Consider the following 27,047-nt stretch of genomic DNA (forward strand, 5'->3'; position numbering starts at 1 on the left):
TGCTTGAAAGAGAAACTGTTTATTATCTACCGTCCAGACCTGTCATCCCTCAACAAGCGCAGCGAAATTGTAACAACATGCCGCCATAGACGGAAACACCTCCTAGGTAACACATGAACCAATCACCACGCCCCTAGGCCAGCCTGTACCCACCCACTCTGTGCCCTATATAAACCATGGTATGCGAATGCTCCCATTAAAATCTCCTGACGATTGAGGGTACCCCCCTCATGAAACAGGCCTGTAGAGATGAAATAGTCTTGTGATTTTTTTCCCCCACACATACATATATTGCGCTCTACTACGGTATCGAGCACTATTTTTTGGATAACCTTATTAAGACATATATATATATGTATGTATGTATATATATATATGTATATATGTATGTATGTATGTATGTATGTATGTATGTATATATATGTATATATATATATATATATATATATATATATATATATATATTTGACTATTTAATATGTATTCTAATAACAATGACGTTATAGCCTGCAAAATGACATCATAACACCCCTTTTGTGGCTGGGTGTGTTTATGTGTAATACTCAGTATTGGCCAACAGATGACGCCATTGCTTCCTAACCATCAATGTCCGCTCTTCCTTCTGCTGCTTTAGGTCTGCAAGTTGCTCACATCATGAAGTTTCCAGTTGCACAACCCTGCTAACCCTGAAAATGTGCAGCTCAGTGGGAGGTTCACAAACATCCACGAAGGTGTTCTGAAATGTGTTACACGTATGTTACTATTAATGAAAAGGATGATTGACAGGAACTTTAAGTTTCTGTTTATGTTGAAGTCTAACCCTAGCCTCAGTTCGCCTTAGTGCATCCAATTGTCTTGCTTTGTCCTCCATGTTTGATTCCAGTATGACTAACGTTGGATTACCATAATAGCAGCTTCCCGCCAGCATTGCAACACAACAAGACGGGACACAACAGGACGGGGCAGCTGTGTGCTTTCTACATGGCAAGTTGTGGCAGGACCAGACTGAACACGTTCAACATAGCATGAGTTAATGAGGTACATGCATGTCTACACACACATACACACACACACACACATTCACACACATATTCTCGTATTTGTTACCTTCTTGAGACATCCGAAAAATGCCTACCTCTTTAGGACCACCCTTTCTAGATATATAACGATTTGTATTTACAACATTAATAATATATACATGCTATGCAAATATAAACAAGCTTGTTGTGAAAAATGTGTTGGAATTTCACAAGCAAAAGGTCACAATTTCACAAGAAAAACTTCGAATTTTGGCAGTGTTATAATAAAAGTCGTCATTTTACTCAACGCAACTCAAAATTTTACAAGAAAAACTGAACATTTGTGCAATATTATGACAAAAGTAAAAATTTTACTGAATAACAGTCGCAATTTTACAAGAAAAGCTTGAAATGTTGGCGATTTTATGAAAAGAGTCGTAATTTATTCGACAAAAGTCACAATTTCATAAGAAAACTTTAAAATGTTGCCAATATTATAATAATAATAATCTGAATTTTACTTGGCAAAATTATGACAAAAGTCATAATTTTACTCAAAAAAGTGTACTATTTTACAAGAACAACAAAAAATTGGCAATACTGTGATAAAAGTCACAATTTTATCACCATTTTGCATTAAAAGGTAATACACTTACATAAATTTTTTTATAATTTTATGAGAAATATTGCAATATTATAGAAGCAAAAAAAATATGAGAAATTGTTCCCAATTTTATAAGAAAGAAGTCGACACATTGTGAGAAAAAGACTGCTTTTAGTTAATTTTTTTAATTTTTTTGTTTGTAAATGGTTGTTAATCTTCATTATTTACTTCAAGTTATTACAGTATGTGTCTATATACATATTTATTTTATACATTTTGGCCAAAGGGGGCGCATTTTAAATTTCTTACACACACTTGTTATGTCATATATTGGCCAGAGGGGAAGCACTTCAAATTTTTTTACACACACTTGTTATTTCATATGTTGACCACTTTTAAAACCCACACACAGTCAATTTGAAAAATCCCTCCTTTTTGGGACCACCCTCATTTTGATAGCTTTCACCACCAGGGGTGCAAATGAGACATTCTCTATTAGATGCAATGGTTTTTACGTATTGGGACCATGATTTATGTCCTAACTTGTTCACACCTCCTCATATGGAAGGTACTTTTCCTTGTTGGTGTCTCAAGAATTGTAGAAATACAAGAACACACACACACACACACACACACACATGCCGGATGTGTCCTCCAGCTGTGCAGGCTGAGCAAGCAGGGGATAAAAGAGGGGTTTTGTGGGACAGTAAAGTTGTTAATGATTGACACAGACACATGCAGACCAAGTGTGGACACTTCATTAGGGACATGTGAGTGGACAGTAGAGACGAGACACAAAAAAGATTGAAAGATCAAGACACTCCTGCAGCTGTTTCAGGGAGGCGGGAAAGAGGGAGAAAAGGAGGAGCGCTGGAGGCCGGGAGGGAGGAGGAAGAGGAGGCCAACTCATCTGACACCAGCAGAGGACCACAAGAAGGCAGAAGACGAGCAGTGCTGAGGGAAAAAAGACCGACGAGGATTTAAAAGAAGACAAAAGTCGCATGGAACGTCTTTAAGGTGCTAAAAGAAGAAGAAAGTTTGAAAGTAAGTTTTGTTACACGTTAATCCTTGGCCTTTTTTCTGCACAGTGTGTGTGTGTGTGTGTGTGTGTGTGTGTGTGTGTGTGTGGTGAGTTATGCCTGACAGATGAAAATGGGGGCAGTGGGAGGAGCTAATGTGCGCCTCGTTGCAGGATTCGTGCTCGCTCCGTTGCCTGGAAGCTCGACATGAGCTCTTTTTTATTGGGGACTGGGAGCTGATGACTGTACACCAGTGTGTGTGTGTGTGTGTGTGTGTGTGTGCGTGTGTGTGCGTGTTGGGGGGGCAATCTGGCCTTTAGTTTAAGGCTGTGCTGATGTTAACTTTTTTTATTGATTGTAAAACTAGAAAGTAACTTTAATCCAGGGGCAACCAAACTTTTTCCACTGAGGGCCGCACACTGAGAAATTTAAGCATTTTAATGTTTTTCATTTTCAAAACCAAAATAATTTATAGATTTTTTTTAAACGTTTAAAGCAGGGGTGTCAAACGTACGGCCCGAGGGCCGGATCAGGCCCGCAAACAGGATTTATCCGGCCCGCGGGATGAGTTTGCTAAGTATAAAAATGTAACTGAAATGTTTGAATGAAAGAAACTGCTGTTCTCAATGTGTCCACTAGGTGTCAGAATAGAAATTCTTTGTATCTTTGTAGATGATGCTACATATGTACAAAATAAACCACATGATGTTAGTACATCAGTCGAGGAAAAAGATCAAACTACATAAATAACATACTGTAATTTGATTTTGATTTAATTTTTTTATCTTGCTTGTTTGAAAATTAACACCAATGAGTTGACTGATGAACATTATTACATAATTTATTCAGAAAGTATAAATAATGACAAATAAAGATAGAATACTATTAACTGCAACATGTAAGTGTAAAAAAACAACAACAACATTATGATTTGTACATTTTCAGCATGTGCTTCTTCTTTTTTTTAAACAAAGAAAACAATCTGAAGTTGTCTTTATTTTTAAGTTATCGTGCCGTGATTTTACCAGTCCGGCCCACTTGGGAGTAGATTTTCTCCATGTGGCCCCCGATTTAAAATGAGTTTGACACCTCTGATATAGAGCAACCGTCAAGTCTGATCTCGAGGACCCAAAAGGGTCTCAGTCATGAAAACTGTTTAAAATAAGTCATTTGATTTTTTTTTTTGTTATTTTTCAACGCTTAAATCTCTAAATCAACTTCATGTCTATCTGTCGATATAAAAAAAACAGATTTATCTGATGTTTTATGTCCTTTTTTTTAATCAAAGAGAACCCTTTTTATGGCAAAAGTATAATATTTTAGTTATTACATAATGGGAGCCTTAAATAGGTTAATAATTCATAACAATATTGTTTTTCAATTCATTATTATTTTTTCAGCAGTGACAGTTTAAAAACAATCCCACTATAATTCTTGGGGATCCAAAACGATCCCACTCATAAAAGTGTTAAAAAAAGAGCCAAAATGTTTTACTTTCAACCCTTAACTCTCTCGATCAACGTCAGATCTATTCATTGGTTAAGGTTTTTTAATTTTTTTATTTTTTTAATTTTTATTTTTTAAAGAAAACAGTTGTTTATGGAAAACACACAACATATGCAATATTTTCCTTGAAAAAATGTTTGAAAGCGGAATATTTCATGTAAAGTCATTAGAGTCTTGAATAGGTTAATAAGTCATAACAATATTGTTTTTAATTCATTATTATTTTTTCAGCAATGGCAGTTTAAAAACAATCCCACTATAATTCTTGGGGATCCAAAACGGTGCCACTCATAAAAGTGTAAAAAAAAAAAAAGCCAAAATGTTTTACTTTCAACCCTTAACTCTTTAGATGAACTTCAGATCTATTGATCGAGTATGATTTTTTTTATATTTTTTTAAGTTGGTTTTATGCCCTTTTTGTCAAAAAGAAAACATTTGTTTATGGAAAACACACAAAATATGCAATATTTTCCTTGAAAAAATGTTTGAAAGTGAAACATTTCATGTAAAGTCATTAGAGCCTTGAATAGGTTAATAAGTCATAACAATATTGTTTTTAATTCATTATTATTTTTTCAGCAATGGCAGTTTAAAAACAATCCCACTATAATTCTTGGGGATCCAAAACGGTGCCACTCATAAAAGTGTAAAAAAAAAAAAAGCCAAAATGTTTTACTTTCAACCCTTAACTCTTTAGATCAACTTCAGATCTATTGATCGAGTATGATTTTTTATATTTTTCTAAGTTGGTTTTATGCCCTTTTTGTCAAAAAGAAAACATTTGTTTATGGAAAACACACAAAATATGCAATATTTTCCTTGAAAAAATGTTTGAAAGTGAAACATTTCATGTAAAGTCATTAGAGCCTTGAATAGGTTAATAATTCATAACAACATTGATTTTGATTCATTATTAATTTTTTGACGATGACAGCTTTAAAGGAAAAAAAACAGCCTGCAAGGCAAATTTGTGTTATTAGAGTCAACATTGCAGATTTTTCTCGTTACATTTCACCTGTTTGCTCTTTTATTCCACTTTTATTTTTATTTTATTACATTTTTAAAATATTTTTGGAATGTGTTAATATTAAAAAAATAGTTAGAAAATTTGTTGCGGACTACAAATGGCCCCCAGTCCACACTCTGAACACCCCAGTACTAAATACTACTAAATAACACTATACTATATTAAATACTATTAAATACCACTTTACTACTAAATAATACAAAACATTACCATACTTCTGTAAAAAAAAATACTTTTTTTTCTAAGTTTTCCTGCAATCGTACTCGTCAAAGGAGTTTGATTTGATCTGACAATAATGATTAAGATGCACTTCCTGTCGCCATCGCCATCACATGACAGCCTCCCGTAAAGCCCACTCATATTTGAGATGCCACATGTTTAACTTGACAAGATTTCATCCCAAAGTGCCTCCATCCCCCCCTCAAACCAGGGGACAGGAAGTTTGGGGTCGGGGGTCAAACGGATGGCGCTCGTTATCCCCGCGACCTCCTCCAGGGTTGCTTCTCTCCCAGAGAGAGAGAGAGAGGAGGACGGGGCGAGACAGGGAGCATGTGATGCGCCGCCAGCATGTCAGGGAAAATGATTGCGTGTGATCGCGGGGCGGGGGTGCCGGGAAAAGAGGCGGAGTGTGGGCGGGGCTTAGCTCAGCGTGCCTGAGGCCTGACCGCCTGTTGCTGAACGGCAAAAGTTTAGTTTAGGGGGGGGGGGAAGGAAAGTAAAAGTATGAATGTGACGCTGCTCTGGTTATGTGTGACCTTTGACCTCGTTTATTCCAGCATAGCTCACATTTCAAAGCTTGATGCAACAGTTGATATCTTAGCCCAAAACGTTAACCTTTAACCCCTGTCATGTGAGTAGGGGTGTGCCGGTACAATGCTTTCACTTCTGATACGACACCGATATCAGCCGCAATCATCCATACTTATATTATTTTGCAGTGTGGAATGTTAAAAAATGAGTCAAACAGACAACAATGGTGTAGGTATGGAAAACACCGACCTATTTATTATTAACTGTCTGAAATGAGCTTATGCTGTCTTCAAGTTGAAGTGGATTGGTATTTATTTATTTTTGGTGAACAATTAATGAAGTTAAGCTAATGACGCAATAAGTTGAATTATGCGGACACGTTTGTTACTGGATACTTTCTAATATGGAGACTTTGTATGTGTAAGTAATATGCAACTATAATTATTTGATGCTTGTTTATATTGACAAATGTGTTGTTTTACACTGCAATATTGTTCAATGGTTATTATGCATTCCTAGCTTGTATGCTATTGTGTGCTTAGCTGTTGTGTAGCTGCTAGTAGCCTCCAACCTACAATGTTTATTTTTTATAAATGACTTGACTAAGATAGAAGAAAATACCTTATCGGAGAATGTTCACGTTAACATTTAAACTGCTTGTAATTGACAATTCAGATGCAAGCCAATATCATCCGGTACTGTTTTTGTTGTTGTTGTTGCTGATATCGGCTCTAGACACCCTTACATGTGATCGATGAACAGGAAATGATTGATATTATCTGCTGATGACAGGAAATCACGTTTCCACGAACGAGAACCTGCTTATGTCGACCAATAATCAAGTTTGTGTTGTGGTTAGTACTAAAATATTTCCTTCTGTGTTTCCTGTTATGGGACAACACATGTAATGGAGCGGCTATGCTATAATCTGGCTCATAAAATGGAAAAATGTATACGAAAGCTTTATTGTCGTCAGCGTTGCCAGATACACGATAAAGATTGTATTTGTATGATCATTTCACCCTCTGTATGATCAATAATTCCAAAAATGCCATCATGTAGGACCCTTTAATACATCAATATTAGCAAACACAAAGAGGATACATGCTGTTGTGTATTATAACCAGGTGGGGGCGCTGTTCTGTAAGTGTCAACTTTTCCCCAACAATGTTGTTAGTTTACGTAAAGGTAAACATCCATTATAAACTATATTGTACATGCTTTGTTGTAACGTTTTACTGTAGCATATCATACTGGGTAAAATGAATTTCATCATTTTAAATAATTATCATTTTATAATAATAATAAATAAATAAATATGAGAATTAGATATAAATAATAATAATATAACATAAATATATATTAATAGAAAATATCCATCCATCCATCCATCCATCTTCTTCCGCTTATCCGAGGTCGGGTCGCGGGGGCAGCAGCCTAAGCAGGGAAGCCCAGACTTCCCTCTCCCCAGCCACTTCGTCCAGCTCCTCCCGGGGAATCCCGAGGCGTTCCCAGGCCAGCCGGGAGACATAGTCTTCCCAACGTGTCCTGGGTCTTCCCCGCGGCCTCCTACCGGTCGGACGTGCCCTAAACACCTCCCTAGGGAGGCGTTCGGGTGGCATCCTGACCAGATGCCCGAACCACTAGAAAATATATAATATTATATATATTATTATTTATTTTTTTTGGGGGGGGGGAGAGGGGGAATGTTTATTTTTAATGAACTTTTGTCATATTTATAATAATAATTTACACATATTATATATAATATGCATAACATAATAAACATATAATACTATTAGAAAATATATAATATATAATATATATATATATTATATTATGCATAACATAATAAACATATAATACTATTAGAAAATATATAATATATAATATATATATATATATATATATATTATATTATGCATAACATAATAAACATATAATACTCTTAGAAAATATATAATATATAATATATAATACTATTATATGTTTATTATGTTATGCATATTATATATAATATGTGTAAATTATTATTATAAATATGACAAAAGTTCATTAAAAATAAACATTTTCCCCAAAAAACGGTAATCATTTGTCATATCAATCAATCAATCAATCAATCTTTATTTATATAGCCCTAAATCACAAGTGTCTCAAAGGGCTGCACAAGCCACAACGACATCCTCGGTACAAAGCCCACATACGGGCAAGGAAAAACTCACCCCAGTGGGACGTCGATGTGAATGACTATGAGAAACCTTGGAGAGGACCGCATATGTGGGTAACCCCCCCCCCTCTAGGGGAGACCGAAAGCAATGGATGTCGAGTGGGTCTGACATAATATTGTGAGAGTCCAGTCCATAGTGGATCCAACATAATAGTAAGAGTCCAGTCCATAGTGGGGCCAGCAGGACACCATCCCGAGCGGAGACGGGTAAGCAGCGCAGAGATGTTCCCAGCCGATGCACAGGCGAGCGGTCCACCCCGGGTCCCGACTCTGGACAGCCAGCACTTCATCCATGGCCACCGGACCTGTGCCCCCCCCCCTCAAGGAAAAGGGGAGCAGAGGAGAAAAGAAAAGAAACGGCAGATCAACTGGTCTAACAGGGGGGCTATTTAAAGGCTAGAGTATACAAATGAGTTTTAAGATGGGACTTAAATGCTTCTACTGAGGTAGCATCTCTAATTGTTACCGGGAGGGCATTCCATAGTACTGGAGCCCGAATAGAAAACGCTCTATAGCCCGCAGACTTTTTTTGGGCTCTGGGAATCACTAATAAGCCGGAGTTCTTTGAACGCAGATTTCTTGCCGGGACATATGGTACAATGCAATCGACAAGATAGGACGGAGCTAGACCGTGTAGTATTTTATACGTAAGTAGTAAAACCTTAAAGTCACATCTTAAGTGCACAGGAAGCCAGTGCAGGTGAGTCAGTATAGGCGTAATATGATCAAACTTTCTTGTTCTATATATATATATATATATATATATATATATATATATATATATATATATATATATATATATATATATATATATATATATAGTGTCATAGTAGCGAAAATATACAAGGAAATTATCAGACCAGCTCTGTTAGAAAAGAGTATACAATATTGTCATGTCAGTCAATCAATCAATCAATCAATCAATGTTTATTTATATAGCCCTAAATCACAAGTGCCTCAAAGGGCTGCACAAGCCACAACGACATCCTCGGTACAGAGCCCACATAAGGGCAAGGAAAAACTCACCCCAGTGGGACGTCTATGTGAATGACTATGAGAAACCTTGGAGAATGACTGTTGGCATTTGAGTCTTTTATTGGTGTGAACAAAACAACAATGTTGTTGTGTTTACCTTTCAGCAGGTCGCACTGACTCGAGATGTGACGTTCACGAACGAATCGATTCTTTTGAACTTTTGTTTTTTGAGTGAACGATGAGCACCGTTTCGCGGTTGTGTGGAAGACATTTTTGTGTACATGCAGATACAATGTAACCCGACTGGCAACTAAACAAAAAATTAAAAAAAAGTATTTTAATTTTTTATTGATTTTTGTTTATTTATTAAAAAATTTTTGGGTTACTTTTTGTTTTGTTGGTTTAGATTAACTTGTATGGTTCATTGCTCAGATGTAGGTCAAACAGTAGTACATTTTTGATTTACATTTACTTTTTTATACATGTATTAGGGTTGCACAAAAAAATCGGTTCACATCTGAATCGCGATTCTTATCTATCCTGATTCTAATTTGATTCAAAATGTTCAAAAACTGCTAGAATGTTCATTTCTAATTTTTTTTAGTATTTTTTTATTAATATTTTTAATGATGATATCAATGAGGTTTTTTTTAATCGCTGCTATTTTGAAATTGTTACTAATATTGATGCTGTTGTCGATAATGTTCATTTTTGTTTCACTACATTTGGATTTGTGTGTCCTCAATTGCTCTCAATTGCTCTGTTTATTGTTGTTCTTAATGTTGCTGGGACGGGGTTTGGTTTTGGAATTGGATTGCATTGTTGTTGTGTATTGTTTTGTTGATTGATTAATAAATTCATAAAAATAAAATAAAAAAAAAACTGCTAAGAAAAAAAATATACAGGTAAAAGCCAGTAAATTAGAATATTTTGAAAAACTTGATTTATTTCAGTAATTGCATTCAAAAAGTGTAACTTGTACATTATATTTATTCATTGCACACAGACTGATGCATTCAAATGTTTATTTCATTTAATTTTGATGATTTGAAGTGGCAACAAATGAAAATCCAAAAATCCGTGTGTCACAAAATTAGAATATTACTTAAGGCTAATACAAAAAAGGGATTTTTAGAAATGTTGGCCAACTGAAAAGTATGAAAATGAAAAATATGAGCATGTACAATACTCAATACTTGGTTGGAGCTCCTTTTGCCTCAATTACTGCGTTAATGCGGCGTGGCATGGAGTCGATGAGTTTCTGGCACTGCTCAGGTGTTATGAGAGCCCAGGTTGCTCTGATAGTGGCCTTCAACTCTTCTGCGTTTTTGGGTCTGGCATTCTGCATCTTCCTTTTCACAATACCCCACAGATTTTCTATGGGGCTAAGGTCAGGGGAGTTGGCGGGCCAATTTAGAACAGAAATACCATGGTCCGTAAACCAGGCACGGGTAGATTTTGCGCTGTGTGCAGGCGCCAAGTCCTGTTGGAACTTGAAATCTCCATCTCCATAGAGCAGGTCAGCAGCAGGAAGCATGAAGTGCTCTAAAACTTGCTGGTAGACGGCTGCGTTGACCCTGGATCTCAGGAAACAGAGTGGACCGACACCAGCAGATGACATGGCACCCCAAACCATCAACCAACCATGAAAATTTTGCATTTCCTTTGGAAATCGAGGTCCCAGAGTCTGGAGGAAGACAGGAGAGGCACAGGATCCACGTTGCCTGAAGTCTAGTGTAAAGTTTCCACCATCAGTGATGGTTTGGGGTGCCATGTCATCTGCTGGTGTCGGTCCACTCTGTTTCCTGAGATCCAGGGTCAACGCAGCAGTCTACCAGCAAGTTTTAGAGCACTTCATGCTTCCTGCTGCTGACCTGCTCTATGGAGATGGAGATTTCAAGTTCCAACAGGACTTGGCGCCTGCACACAGCGCAAAATCTACCGGTGCCTGGTTTACGGACCATGATATTTCTGTTCTAAATTGGCCCGCCAACTCCCCTGACCTTAGCCCCATAGAAAATCTGTGGGGTATTGTGAAAAGGAAGATGCAGAATGCCAGACCCAAAAACGCAGAAGAGTTGAAGGCCACTATCAGAGCAACCTGGGCTCTCATAACACCTGAGCAGTGCCAGAAACTCATCGACTCCATGCCACGCCGCATTAACGCAGTAATTGAGGCAAAAGGAGCTCCAACCAAGTATTGAGTATTGTACATGCTCATATTTTTCATTTTCATACTTTTCAGTTGGCCAACATTTCTAAAAATCCCTTTTTTGTATTAGCCTTAAGTAATATTCTAATTTTGTGACACACGGAATTTTGGATTTTCATTTGTTGCCACTTCAAATCATCAAAATTAAATGAAATAAACATTTGAATGCATCAGTCTGTGTGCAATGAATAAATATAATGTACAAGTTACACCTTTTGAATGCAATTACTGAAATAAATCAAGTTTTTCAAAATATTCTAATTTACTGGCTTTTACCTGTATATATCATTTCTATTTTTTAATACAAATTCGTTTAAAAAAAGACTTCAAATCAAACTAGAATTTTATTCATGCATATTTAGTTTTTAAAGTAATTGTTTTGTGCAAAATAATACTATTTAACATAAATATAGCCTACAATAATTAAAAATATGCACATCTTTCTAACACACATCAGGCCTCGGATTTTACTATTTATAAACCCAGCACTCACGTTGTGCGCCACGGAGGACATTTGCCATTATATTCTTATCATTGGCAGAGCAGGAAGGGGCTAGGAATGCGGTAACATTTAATATGAAGCGCCCAGTCATTCATTGATTGTACTTTGCAAACTTGGATGACAGGGCCGTGCGTGATCTTCGTAAAAAGGAGGGTCTTCCCTGTCTTGCCATCTAAAATCATTATTTCACACTACAAACAATCAAATGTGTGATTGATCAGGTTATGATTTTTTAATGCCTTGTGTCATTTGCTTTTGACATCTTCACATAAAACTAAAACCCCAAAACTCATACATTAGATCGTTTGATCATTTGTAGTTGGAAACATGGACATCTTTGGCATATACAAAAATAATACAAAATACAAAAAAATAGCGTTTAGTGAAACGATTGCACTCACATGAAAGAGTCCCACAGTTAGCAACTAGAAAATTCCCGCGGAAATGTTGATGGGCCTGCTATCCGTGCCTTGGACCTCTGGCCAGGGGGTCGCTGGAAGCCGGCGTATTTTTAAGATGGTGGCTCGTGATCCAATCTGTGAGTTTTAGGTGTAACCGTACAAAATGAGCTACAGAGCTAGTTGAAAACATTAGCATCCTAACATTAAAATGCTAACATGTAGCATGTGTGCTAACGTTGGCATGCTAACAGTTAGCATGTTTCATATACCAAGTTATATAACTCTAAGTCAGGGGTGTCAAACTCATTTTAGATCGGGGGCCACATGGAGAAAAATCTACTCCCAAGTGGGCCGGATTGGTAAAATCACGTAATTATAGTGGGATTGTTTTTAAACTGTCACTGATGAAAAAATAATAATGAATTGAAAAACAATATTGTTATGAATTATTAACCTATTTAAGGCTCCCATTATGTAATAACTAAAATATTATACTTTTGCCATAAAAAGGGTTCTCTTTGATAAAAAAAAGGACATAAAACATCAGATAAATCTGTTTTTTTAATATCGACAGATAGACATGAAGTTGATTTAGAGATTTAAGCGTTGAAAAATAACAAAAAAAAAAATCAAATGACTTATTTTAAACAGTTTTCATGACTGAGACCCTTTTGGGTCCTCGAGATCAAACTTGACGGTTGCTCTATATCAGAGGTGTCAAACTCATTTTAAATCGGGGGCCACATGGAGAAAAATCTACTCCCAAGTGGGCCGGATTGGTAAAATCACGGCACGATAACTTAAAAATAAAGACAACTTCAGATTGTTTTCTTTGTTTAAAAATACAACGAGCACATTCTGAAAATGTACAAATCATAATGTTGTTGTTGTTTTTTACACTTACATGTTGCGGTTAGTATTCTATCTTTATTTGTCGATATTTATACTTTCTGAATAAATTATGTGATAATGTTCATCAGTCAACTCATTGGTGTTCATTTTCAATCCATACAGATAAAAAAAATAATATCAAAATCAAATTACAGGATGTTATTTATGTAGTTTGCTCATTTTCCTTGACTGGTGAACTAACATCATGTGGTTTATTTTTTTTATTACATATGTAGCATCATCTACAAAGATACAAAGAATTGCTATTGCGACATCTAGTGGACACATTTAGAACAGCGGTTTCTTTCACTCAAATATTTCGGCTCATTTTTATACTTAGCAAACTCATCTCAACATTTGACACCCCTGCTCTAAGGTGTATGGTTGCGGAAGTAGAGAAAAAAGTGTGAAATCAGCTGAAAATGTTAACATGCCAATGTTAGCATGCTAGCAAGCTAACAGTTGTCACATAGCAAGGTATATGACTCTGGGGCAAACCGTTGCAAAACTAGCTAAACAAGTTAGCATGCTAGCAAGCTAATGTTAGCATGCATCATACTTTACTGAGCCAGGAACAAAACCTTTTTTTTGGCACCTCATTTTTAAAAAGTTATGAAGTGTTCAATGGGATTTTACAATTTTGTTTACATTGCTTGAGTGTTTTCCAAGCTTGTGTTGGCATTTCCCTGACAGCTGAGGGGATTATAATCAGAAGAATAAAAATGTTTACATTTATATTTTTCTAATGCTCCTTACTTTCCGTAGGTCACAAAAACATCAATCATTATCGATATGGATCGATGTAAAACACTGATACTGTGATACAGTTTTCAGCCCTAGTTGGCATCATGCCTCCTGTCTACAGTAACTCTTCTACATGGTATGTTTACGTGATAAATGGACGTGTATTACTTAATAATCCCTCAGGGGAATAAAGTCGACGGGACAGGAAGTTCCCACTAAATGTATTTTTATCACAGAGAGCACACATAAATCTTGAAGTCATCAAGTAAATATATTAAAATCCTACCGCAGAGCAAATGCTACAACTTAAAAAAATGTTCGTTTTTATTATCTTGAATTATGAAGTGACACATAACTATCGTCATATTTCACCTTTTTCAAGTAGAAATATCAACATTTTTAAAGATGAATGTGATGATTAAACGTGTAAAGGGAACATAAAGTTTGATGTTGGACTGTTACTCCAATGTGCCACCAGGGGCAGTCATGTTTTAACCTTCAAAATAAGAGCGTTACTCATACTTTTATGAAGTGTTTGCACGATGAGTTATTGATCCATCCATCCATTTTGCTACCACTTGTCCCTTCCACTGATTGACCATAATCGCAGTATAATCTGGATAATGTGCAAGTATGCCCCCCTTGTGGATGAGAGTAGCATACATGATGACGTCATAACTTCTTTTTTGTGCTTGTTTGTCATTTCGGTTATGCTGAACATAAAATATTTGCAAAATAGTGATAATTTTATAATAAATCTTGTTCTTATTCTTCATCGGACGTTAGGTTCTTCTCGTAGACGACACAATGTCCACGCCGCCGCCAGCAGACAACAGCCGTGAAGACGCCAACAATCGCAGCTTCTGGATGGTAAGCTAGTGTGTGTGTGTGTGTGTGTGTGTGTGTGTGTGTGTGTGTGTGTGTGTGTGTGTGTGTGTGTGTGTGTGTGTGTGTGTGTAGGGGGGAGGGGTGTTTTAAGAAACACATGACAAAGTGGCGTGGTCCTCACCAACAAGCCTTTCTTTGTCCACATGAATAGAAGTGGTTGTGAGACCTGATTGAATGTGGAGTCACTTCCGGATTGAGTTCACATGAGGAATATTTACTATTATTATTATTAGGGCCCGCAATGGCCCATTGCAAAAGGACTCCCACAGGGAGTCCTTATGCAATGGGACATAAGGACCTATTGAATTTCTAAGGTTTTATTATTATTATTAGGGCCCGCAATGGCCCATTGCAAAAGGACTCCCACAGGGCCCGCAATGGCCCATTGCAAAAGGACTCCCACAGGGAGTCCTTATGCAATGGGACATAAGGACCTATTGTTATTCTAAGGTTTTATTATTATTAGGGCCCGCAATGGCCCATTGCAAAAGGACTCCCACAGGGAGTCCTTATGCAATGGGACATAAGGACCTATTGAATTTCTAAGGTTTTATTATTATTCTTTATTATTAGGGCCCGCCATGGCCCATTGCAAAAGGACTCCCACAGGGAGTCCTTATGCAATGGGACATAAGGACCTATTGAATTTCTAAGGTTTTATTATTATTCTTTATTATTAGGGCCCGCCATGGCCCATTGCATAAGGACTCCCACAGGGAGTCCTTATGCAATGGGACATAAGGACCTATTGTTATTCGATCGTTTTATTCTTTCTTATTAGGGCCCGCACGGCCCATTGCAAAAGGACTCCCACAGGGAGTCCTTATGCAATGGGACATAAGGACCTATTGAATTTCTAAGGTTTTATTATTATTATTATTCTTTCTTTATTCTTCCGCCGCCTCTTCGAGCACTAATTTGACCCACTTAACATGCTTCAAAACTCACCAAATTTGACCCACACATCAGGACCTGCAAAAATTGTCTTTTAATAAAAAAACCAAGCCGCAAAAATCAAAATTGCGCTCTAGCGCCCCCTAGGAAAAAAAAAAACAGAATGCCTGTAACTCCCACTAGGAAGGTCAGAGAGACATGAAACAAAAACCTCTATGTAGGTCTGACTTAGACCTAGTTCTCATAATTGTATATCCTCGGGCTAAAATCAACAGGAAGTTGGCAATTCCCCCTTCAAGACAAAAAAGTACTAAAAACAGTCACTTTTGCCTCTTTGAGCTGCTATTTGACCCCCTTAACATGCTTCAAAACTCACCAAACTGAACACACATATCAGGACTGGCTAAAACTGTGATATAATGAAAAAACCTAACCCCAAATGTAAAAATTGCGCTCTACAGCAATTTTTGAATAAAACGGACAAAAAACTGCTCCTCGGAAGAAAAAAATTACAAAACTGCCTGTAACTCCCACTGGGAAAGTCGGAGAGACATGAAACGAAAACCTCTCCGTAGGTCTCACTTAGACCTACATTTCATAAATTGACAACCTCCAGCAAAAATATACAGGAAGTTTGCTATTCCCCCTTCAACACAACATTTTTGTAAAAACCCGTCCCCTTTCTTCAAACATTATCTCCTCTGAGCGCATTTGTTGTTTCGGCTTCAAACTAACACAGGAGAGAGATTGAACCCTTCTGATTAAAAGTTGGTGAAAGAGTTGTGATACCTGCTCCGGTTTTGATTTTATGACCCTTCAAAGACCCGCTGCACTGATGCTCCTGCGGTGCTGTTTTTTTAAGATGGCTGCTCAAAAGCAGGAAGCACCAACGTGCCCACACAATGCAGACAAGGTAGGTACACTAGACAAAAGTCTTGGGACACTTCAGACTAAAAGTAGACAAAAGTATTGGGACACTTAGGACTAGCACCTGCCAAATACGCGGGCCCGAACAACGCTGCTTGCAGCTTTAATTCTAATTGATCTTTTTTGTAACACAGATAGTGAATGAAGTGTACTTTTGTAGTTATTTCCCCATATTTCTAGACAATAATAATAATATTACCTGGGATTTATATAGCGCTTTTCTAAGTACCCAAAGTCGCTTTACATGTAGAACCCATCATTCATTCACACCATAACTCAGCTATGTAACACTCGTGAGCAGTAAAGAAACATTGGTCCAGAACAAATTTGGATTTATTCATTATTGTTGCCATTTTATATTATATATTTGATGAGATTTCCAGTTGATTTTATCATCAAATATTACACATTTGATTAATGAGCAAAAGTGTGGATGTGTTTAGTTTTAAGAAACACATGACAAAGTGGCGTGGTCCTCACCAACAAGCCTTTCTTTGTCCACATGAATAGAAGTGATTGTGAGACCTGATTGAATGTGGAGTCACTTCCGGATTGAGTTCACATGAGGAATATTTACTATTATTATTATTAGGGCCCACAATGGCCCATTGCAAAAGGACTCCCACAGGGAGTCCTTATGCAATGGGACATAAGGACCTATTGAATTTCTAAGGTTTTATTATTATTATTAGGGCCCGCAATGGCCCATTGCAAAAGGACTCCCACAGGGAGTCCTTATGCAATGGGACATAAGGACCTATTGTTATTCTAAGGTTTTATTATTATTCTTTATTATTATTCTTCCGCCGCCTCTTTGAACACTAATTTGACCCACTCAACATGCTTCAAAACTCACCATATTTGACACACTCATCAGGACCTGCGAAAATTGTCTTTTGATAAAAAAACCGAACCCCAAAAATCAAAATTGCGCTCTAGCGCCCCCTAGGAAAAAAAAAAACCAGACTGCCTGTAACTCCCACTAGGAAGGTCGGAGAGACATGAAACAAAAACCTCTATGTAGGTCTGACTTAGACCTAGTTCTCATAATTGTATGTCTTCGGGCTAAAATCAACAGGAAGTTGGCAATTCCCCCTTCAATACAAAAAAGTACTAAAAACAGTCACTTTTGCCTCTTTGAGCTGTAATTTGACCCCCTAAATATGCTTCAAAACTCACCAAACTGAACACAGACATCAGGACTGGCTAAAACTGTGATCTAATGAAAAAACCTAACCCCAAATTCAAAAATTGCGCTCTACAGCAATTTTTGAATAAAACTGATAAAAAACTGCTCCTCGGAAGAAAAAAATTACAAAACTGCCTGTAACTCCCACTGGGAAGGTTGGAGAGACATGAAACACAAACCTCTCCGTAGGTCTCACTTAGACCTACATTTCATAAATTGGCAACCCCCAGCAAAAATATACAGGAAGTTTGCTATTCCCCCTTCAACACAACATTTTTGTAAAAACCCGATGTGTTTAGTTCAATGCTGAGCTCATCAAAAAAGCACCACCTGTGTCATGTGCCGAAACCCGGGATCGAACCAGGGACCTTTAGATCTTCAGTCTAACGCTCTCCCAACTGAGCTATTTCGGCTTATGTTTCACCAGCAGGGTGAGGTCACAGCTCAAAGGTCACATGTTGCCCGTCAGACAAATAGTATCTTTTTTTTGTTGTTGTTAATGAACGTTTCAAAGTTTCTTTAGGCCAAACTTGCTGTTTTAGTAGGAGGATGCCTGGTGGGGTACATGGTGGTCATCAAGCTCTGCATTGGATCTGCTTAGATGGTGTACCTAATGAAGTGACCACGTCACATCTTTCTTTGTCCTGACGCGCGCGGTGCTTGGACACACCAAGTGGACATTTTGAGGCGACGTGGTGTCTTACGCGGCGCTTTGCTAGCGAGCGGATTAGCATCTGCCTTACTTACAACTATACCTAATATATAAAGGGGTGGAAAAGTGACTATTACCTGCAGGGCAAACATTAGCTAACCAGAAGGCAATAACAATTAACGTAAACAAAAAACACCTGCTTAAAAGATCTAATACAAATGTCCCTGAGGAATGTAAGGTGGGAGTACTGTAATTACCTAACGTTACATTATTATTTTCCATAACAATTTAGCCCCCTCCACAATATTAACCCGACGTTAAAACAGAACTAGCTATTTATTGATTAGCAATTGCCGAATCATGTAGCATTAGCTTAATTCTAAAAAGCCAGGTTACTATCACATTCTGTAACAGACAAATCATTTCATGTAGGCTAACGTTACCTACCTGCTACTTCTGTCTTTTCTCGTTTCTCCTCCTCTTCTTTTCTCTTTTTTCTTCCCTGGGCACCTGACAGTTTTGGCCGTTTTGACATCTTGTGTTGATTTTTTGATGTGGTGACGTCCACAAAGAGTCATGATACGGGAAGGGAGGGGGCGCACCGTGCTGGGGGGAGGAGGGGGGGCTATTCGGCTTATGTTTCACCAGCAGGGTGAGGTCACAGCTCAAAGGTCACATGTTGCCCGTCAGACAAATAGTATCTTTTTGTTGTTGTTGTTGTTAATGAACGTTTCAAAGTTTCTTTAGGCCAAACTTGCTGTTTTAGTAGGAGGATGCCTGGTGGGGGTACATGGTGGTCATCAAGCTCTGCATTGGATCTGCTTAGATGATGTACCTAATGAAGTGACCACGTCACATCTTTCTTTGTCCTGACGCGCGCGGTGCTTGGACACCAAGTGGACATTTTGAGGCGACGTGGTGTCTTACGCGGCGCTTTGCTCGCGAGCGGATTAGCATCTGCCTCATGCGACATGGCCAAATGGTTCTGTGCTTTGTTTCCGTTGGCCCGCGGTTAGATTCCTCATCTGGTTCTGTTTAAAGCGTCAGACAAGTGAGGAGTCAGTGCAAACCACTGCACACACACACACACACACACACACACACACACACACACACACACACACACACACACACACACACACACACACACACACACACACACACTTTACCCATCATGTAAGCTCATAATTGTGATCTCTAACCCCATAAATTCGACTTTATTTTCAATGTATTAATTTATTCAAGTTACATCCATGTACGAATGGAATAAGAACACGACTAAAAGTCTCCATGAAAAATGTTTCCGACTTCCTCAGAACAACCACACCGTAAATAAAAAATAGAAGCCACAAAATCCTGGCGTATAAACCATTTCTACTTCGACTTTTTAAATAAATAACTAGTACATACAAACAAATGTAAGTTTCCTGTCTTCTTTTTTTTATTTATTTAAATGTAACAGTCTGTGGCTCTGCCAACTTGAATGTGAGCAGTACTGCAACCATCCACCAGAGGGCGACAAAGATATTTGTGCTGTAAATTTATCTTGTGAGGATTTTATTACAAAATGAACTTGACAATGTAATAAACCACAATGTAAAAAAAATACAAATACAATATGTAATAAATGACAGTTTAATAAACTACAGTATGTAATAAACTACAATGTAACAAGCTACAATAAGTAATAAAAAAACCAACTAAGTAATAACTACAGTAAGTAATAAACAAGTGGTACAAGTGGTAGAAAATGGATGGATGGTAATAAATTGCATTAAGTAATAATTGGCATTAAATAAACACTGTAAAAAGCTACAGTAAGTAATAAACTACAATGTATTAAACTACAGAAAGTAATACATGACAATGTAATAAACTACAATGCAATAAACTACCGTAAGTAATATCAATGTAATAAACTACACTCTAATAAGCTACATTAAGTAATAAACTACAATGTATTAAACTACAGTGAGAAATAATGATAATATAATAAACTACAGTGAGAAATAATGATAATATAATAAACTACAATGTAATAAACTGAAGAATGTAATAAACTACAATGTAATAAGCTACAGTATGTAATACATGACAATGTAATCGACCTCAAAAGGTAATGCAATATAATAACTACAGAAAGTGATAAACTACAATGTAATAACTACAGAAAGCAATACACCACATATGCTACAGTAGTAATAACTACAAAAAGTAATAAACTACATACGCTACAGTAAGTAATACATGACAATGTAATACATTACAGAAAGTAATGAGCTACAATGTAATATATAGAAAATAACAAACTAGGATGTAATAAACTACAGAAAGTAATAGATGTAAATGTAATAAACTACAGAAAGTAATACGCTACAATGTAATAAAACACAGTAACACACAGGATGTAATAAACTACAGGAAGTAATAATCTACAATAAACTACAATGTAATAAATTACAGTAAGTAATAAATGGCAATGTAATAAACTACAGAAAGTAATAAACTACAGTAAGTAATATCAATGTAATAAACTACACTGTATTAAACCACAGTGAGTAATAAATGACATAACAAACTACAGTGTAATAACTAAAGAAAGTAATAAACTACAATGTAATAAACTAAAGAAAGTAATAAACTACAATGTAATAACTACAGAAAGCAATACACCACATATGCTACAGTAGTAATAACTACAAAAAGTAATAAACTACATACGCTACAGTAAGTAATACATGACAATGTAATACATTACAGAAAGTAATGAGCTACAATGTAATATATAGAAAATAACAAACTAGGATGTAATAAACTACAGAAAGTAATAGATGTAAATGTAATAAACTACAGAAAGTAATACGCTACAATGTAATAAAACACAGTAACACACAGGATGCAATAAACTACAGTAAGTAATAATCTACAATAAACTACAATGTAATAAATTACAGTAAGTAATAAATGGCAATGTAATAAACTACAGAAAGTAATAAACTACAGTAAGTAATATCAATGTAATAAACTACACTGTATTAAACCACAGTGAGTAATAAATGACATAACAAACTACAGTGTAATAACTAAAGAAAGTAATAAACTACAATGTAATAAACTAAAGAAAGTAATAAAATACAATGTAATAAGCTACAGTAACTAATTCATGACAATGTAATCAATCTCAATAAGTAATACAAGACAATATAATAACTACAGAAAGTAATAAGCGACAATGTAATAATCTACAATGTAATAAACTACAGAAAGTAATAAACTACAATGTAATAAAACACAGTAAGTAACGAACTAGGATGTAATAAACTACAGAAAGTAATAATTTACAATAAACTACAATGTAATAAACTACAGTAAGTAACAAACTAAGATGTAATAAACGGCAGAAAGTAATATATGTAAATGTAACAAACTACAGAAAGTAATAAGCCACAATGTAATAAAACAGTAATTAACACACTGGGATGTAATAAACTACAGGAAGTAATAACCTACAATAAACTACAATGTAACAAACTACAGTAAGTAATACATGACAATGTAGTAAACAACAGCAATAAATAAAACACGGTAGGTAGTAAACTACGATGTAACAAACTACCTTAAGTAATAAACAAACAAAAAACAATTTAATTCCAAATAATTTGTTTTAGTACAAAATATCTATCCATCCATCCATCCATCTTCTTCCGCTTATCCGAGGTCGGGTCGCGGGGGCAGCAGCCTAAGCAGGGAAGCCCAGACTTCCCTCTCCCCAGCCACTTCGTCCAGCTCCTCCCGGGGGATCCCGAGGCGTTCCCAGGCCAGCCGGGAGACATAGTCTTCCCAACGTGTCCTGGGTCTTCCTCGTGGCCTCCTACCGGTCGGACATGCCCTAAACACCTCCTTAGGGAGGTGCTCGGGTGGCATCCTGACCAGATGCCCGAACCACCTCATCTGGCTCCTCTCGATGCGGAGGAGCAGCGGCTTTACTTTGAGCTCCCCCCGGATGACAGAGCTTCTCACCCTATCTCTAAGGGAGAGCCCCGCCACCCGGCGGAGGAAACTCATTTCGGCCGCTTGTACCCGTGATCTTGTCCTTTCGGTCATAACCCAAAGCTCATGACCATAGGTGAGGATGGGAACGTAGATCGACCGGTAAATTGAGAGCTTTGCCTTCCGGCTCAGCTCCTTCTTCACCACAACGGATCGATACAGCGTCCGCATTACTGAAGACGCCGCACCGATCCGCCTGTCGATCTCACGATCCACTCTTCCCTCACTCGTGAACAAGACTCCGAGGTACTTGAACTCCTCCACTTGGGGCAAGATCTCCTCCCCAACCCGGAGATGGCACTCCACCCTTTTCCGGGCGAGAACCATGGACTCGGACTTGGAGGTGCTGATTCTCATCCCAGTCGCTTCACACTCAGCTGCGAACCGATCCAGTGAGAGCTGAAGATCCTGGCCAGATGAAGCCATCAGGACCAAATCATCTGCAAAAAGCAGAGACCTAATCCTGCAGCCACCAAACCGGATCCCCTCAACGCCTTGACTGCGCCTAGAAATTCTGTCCATAAAAGTTATGAACAGAATCGGTGACAAAGGGCAGCCTTGGCGGAGTCCAACCCTCACCGGAAACGTGTCCGACTTACTGCCGGCAATGCGAACCAAGCTCTGACACTGATCATACAGGGAGCGGACCGCCACAATCAGACAGTCCGAAACCCCATACTCTCTGAGCACTCCCCACAGGACTTCCCGAGGGACACGGTCGAATGCCTTCTCCAAGTCCACAAAGCACATGTAGACTGGTTGGGCAAACTCCCATGCACCCTCAAGGACCCTGCCGAGAGTATAGAGCTGGTCCACAGTTCCACGACCAGGACGAAAACCACACTGTTCCTCCTGAATCCGAGGTTCGACTATCGACTAAATATCTATCAAAATTAAATTCAAGTTGGATTAAAATAGTCTGAAAATGGTTTCACATAATCAAAAAAGTGTAAACACATGTAATGGGGGTGTCAAAATCCAATTCTGCTTAGGGCCCCAGCATAACAAACCTCTTACACCTTGCAAATAGGCTATGTGCTATTAATTCGCTAAATATTGCATTATTGTAATATCCATTCATTTTCTACCGCTTGTCCCTCTCTATTGATTTTTGAACAATGTCTGTTAGATAGGGTTAGATTAAAGGTTGGATTAATACATCTTTAATATACTTTTCAGGCAATCCTGTTTATTTTTGATGATGATTTATGATGGTTTAAGAACTCTACTGATTTTAAAGGACATCTAACACAGGATGCTTGACATACCGGAGGTCAAAGGTCATACCTTATCATTGCTTGCCTGGTTGATCTTTTCAGAGCATCCTTTGTCTCGTATGTTTTTCTATACCCGTAAAATAACCCTTTATTGGTTTTTGGAACGCAATCTGACACAAAACTGCTGATGACATAATTTCCTCGTGACAACTTAGTTGGCTAAGCAGTTGTGTTATTTCTCGACATGTGAAGGAAAGAACACTATTGATTTTCACTGAAATCTGACACAAGATGCTTGTTTTGACAAAGGGTCAAAGGTTATATTAGTACAGAATCCGTATGAGTGACTCATTTTTAACTGATCTTTCACCAATTACTTCGTCATGTTAGGGGAAGAATACTGTTGAATTTGAACTTTATATATAAATATGTGTATGTGTATGTATGTATAAATATGTATGTATATATACCAGAGGTGTGGACTCGAGTCACATGACTTGGACTCGAGTCACATGACTTGGACTCGAGTCAGACTCGAGTCATGAATTTGATGACTTTAGACTCGACTTGACAAAATGTAAAAAGACTTGCAACTCGACTTAGACTTTAACATCAATGACTTGTGACTTCACTTGGACTTGAGCCTTTTGAATTGACATGACTTGCTACTTTCCCCAAAACCCAAAGATGAAAAAGTTATTCGGGAGCGCTCCGTATTTTTCATTGTGTACTTGTCTATCAGCGTTGCGTGTGTCAGCTGGTGTGCTCTCAGTACAACAGCCAATCAAATTAGATCTACTTTGTTTTCATCACACAGCATTCATCCAATCAAATTGCAGGACAACCAACGAAGAAGACATGTCCAAACCACACGCCCCCCCCCCCACACATCGGCAGTGAAGTGTATATACTCACAAGAACCCGAATAGCTTTGTCTTTGACCTTTTTTTTACTTACAACTATACCTAATATATAAAGGGGTGGAAAAGTGACTATTACCTGCAGGGCAAACATTAGCTAACCAGAAGGCAATAACAATTAACGTAAACAAAAAACACCTGCTTAAAAGATCTAATACAAATGTCCCTGAGGAATGTAAGGTGGGAGTGCTGTAATTACCTAACGTTACATTATTATTTTCCATAACAATTTAGCCCCCTCCACAATATTAACCCGACGTTAAAACAGAACTAGCTATTTATTGATTAGCAATTGCCGAATCATGTAGCATTAGCTTAATTCTAAAAAGCCAGGTTACTATCACATTCTGTAACAGACAAATCATTTCATGTAGGCTAACGTTACCTACCTGCTACTTCTGTCTTTTCTCGTTTCTCCTCCTCTTCTTTTCTCTTTTTTCTTCCTTGGGCACCTGACAGTTTTGGCCGTTTTGACATCTTGTGTTGATTTTTTGATGTGGTGACGTCCAAAAAGAGTCATGATACGGGAAGGGAGGGGGCGCACCGTGCTGGGGGGAGGAGGGGGGGCGTAATGTTGTAACAAATAATATTTCTATTAAATAGGCTTTACTTTGCATTTTAATTAACGTGGGATTATTTTTTGTATTTAGAAATAATAGTACCAACTTTTTTTTTTTTTCTCCAACATTTGTGGCACTGGCGTGGCGCCCCCTGATGGACGGCGCCCTTAGCATTTGCCTATACGGCCTATGCCACGGGCCGGCCCTGGTTTGGGTATAAAAATTACGAGGTGGTCAACACAAAACGGTTTGCAGTATGCAACACATGCGGTTCGAAAATTACTGATGGAGAGGCAACAACTTCCAACTTCGTCCGGGATTTGAAGTTGCACAAAGAACGGTAAGTTTTGAATGTAAGATAACGTTTATTGGCTAAGTAACGTGACTTTTATTTGCTGTGTAGTTAAATCAGTGAGGCTGTAAACTCACTGCTAACGTTATAACGTTATTGCAAACACGGGAATCTGTTGCAGTTCACTACCTTATTCATACTTTTTGTTCAGTGATTTTTTTTAAGCAGGGTTACATTAGTCAATATATCACACGTAACGTTAGACGGCGGTCAGCAGCACCGCGTATTTTAGCCACCTAAAAAAAGACAAAAATAGTAAAATAAAGGTCAGTTAAAATGTATACTATATTATGAATATGTGTACCGTTTTAGCTAGCTTTCTGACATACCGTTGGTTGTTTACCTCAGTGGTCCCCAACCACCGGGCCGCGGCCCGGTACTGGTCCGTGGATCGATTGGTATCGGGCCGCAAAAGAAATATTTTTTTTATTTATTTTTTTTTTTTTTAATTAAATCAACATAAAAAACATAAGATACACTTACAAGTAGTGCACCAACCCAAAAAACCTCTCTCCCCCTTTTGTTCTGGGCATTGAACATGAAGACTCTTCCTTCACTGTTCCGAGTGGCCATGAGAGTCTTGGCAGTGCCTGCCTCCAGTGCTCCAGTGGAGCGAGTTTTCAGCCATGGTGGCATCATACTACGCCCCCATCGTGCACAAATGACTGACAGACTCTTGGCTAATTTGGTCTTTTGCAAATGCAATGCAGCATAGGGCCCTGACATATAAAAAGTACAACTTTTTTGTTATGTTCACGTATATGTCATGTTTTTTCAATGTTAACACTTTTGTACAAATAAGTACATTTGCACTTTATTTTTCAATGTGTTTGTTCTGTAAAGGAATGAGTTAATGTTTAAAATGACTGGTTAATAGTGCTATTATAAAGTGCAATGTCAGCACAATTTTCTTTCCTGCAATTTAAAATGCACTTGTTTTAATAATTAAATACAGCGTTTGAAAAGCATACACAATCTGTGTTAATATATTAGTCTGTGGTTAAAAGGACTTGAAAGGACTCGAAACTCAAAATGCAGGACTTAGGACTTGACTTGAGACTTTCCAGTCTTGACTTTGGACTTGACTCGGGGCTTGCCTGTCTTGACTCGGGACTTGACTCGGACTTGAGGGTAAAGACTTGAGACTTACTTGTGACTTGCAAAACAATGACTTGGTCCCACCTCTGATATATACGTATATAGCTATATATGTATAAATATGTATGTATATATATATATATATATATATATATATATATATATATATATATATATATATATATATATATATATATATATATATATATATTTTAGATTTAGATTTAGATTTATTGGTCCCCTTGGGGAAATTCATATATATACGTATATATATATATATATGTCTTAATAAGGTTATCCAAAAAATAGTGCTCGATACCGTAGTAGAGCGCAATATATGTATGTGTGGGAAAAAAAATCACAAGACTACTTCATCTCTACAGGCCTGTTTCATGAGGAGGTTCCCTCAATCATCAGGAGAAA

General features: G+C 37.5%; 1 protein-coding gene and 1 non-coding gene across 2 annotated transcripts in view; one reads left to right on the plus strand and one right to left on the minus strand.

The window, feature by feature from the left end:
* The first annotated feature begins 2,547 nt into the window (after positions 1-2,547).
* Positions 2,548-27,047, plus strand: part of LOC133620571 (protein kinase C and casein kinase substrate in neurons protein 3) — a 46,946-nt gene continuing 22,446 nt past the window's right edge. Inside the window, exons 1-2 of the mRNA XM_061982158.2 lie at positions 2,548-2,667; positions 14,664-14,747. Coding sequence (XP_061838142.1) covers positions 14,685-14,747 — 63 coding nt within the window. The 5' untranslated portion in view covers positions 2,548-2,667; positions 14,664-14,684. The remainder of the gene's footprint in view (positions 2,668-14,663; positions 14,748-27,047) is intronic.
* Positions 18,116-18,188, minus strand: trnaf-gaa (transfer RNA phenylalanine (anticodon GAA)). Its single transcript has one exon. It is a non-coding gene; the product is annotated as a tRNA-Phe (tRNA).

Source organism: Nerophis lumbriciformis, linkage group LG24 (assembly GCF_033978685.3).
Source record: "Nerophis lumbriciformis linkage group LG24, RoL_Nlum_v2.1, whole genome shotgun sequence".
NCBI classification, from domain to species: Eukaryota; Metazoa; Chordata; class Actinopteri; order Syngnathiformes; family Syngnathidae; genus Nerophis; species Nerophis lumbriciformis.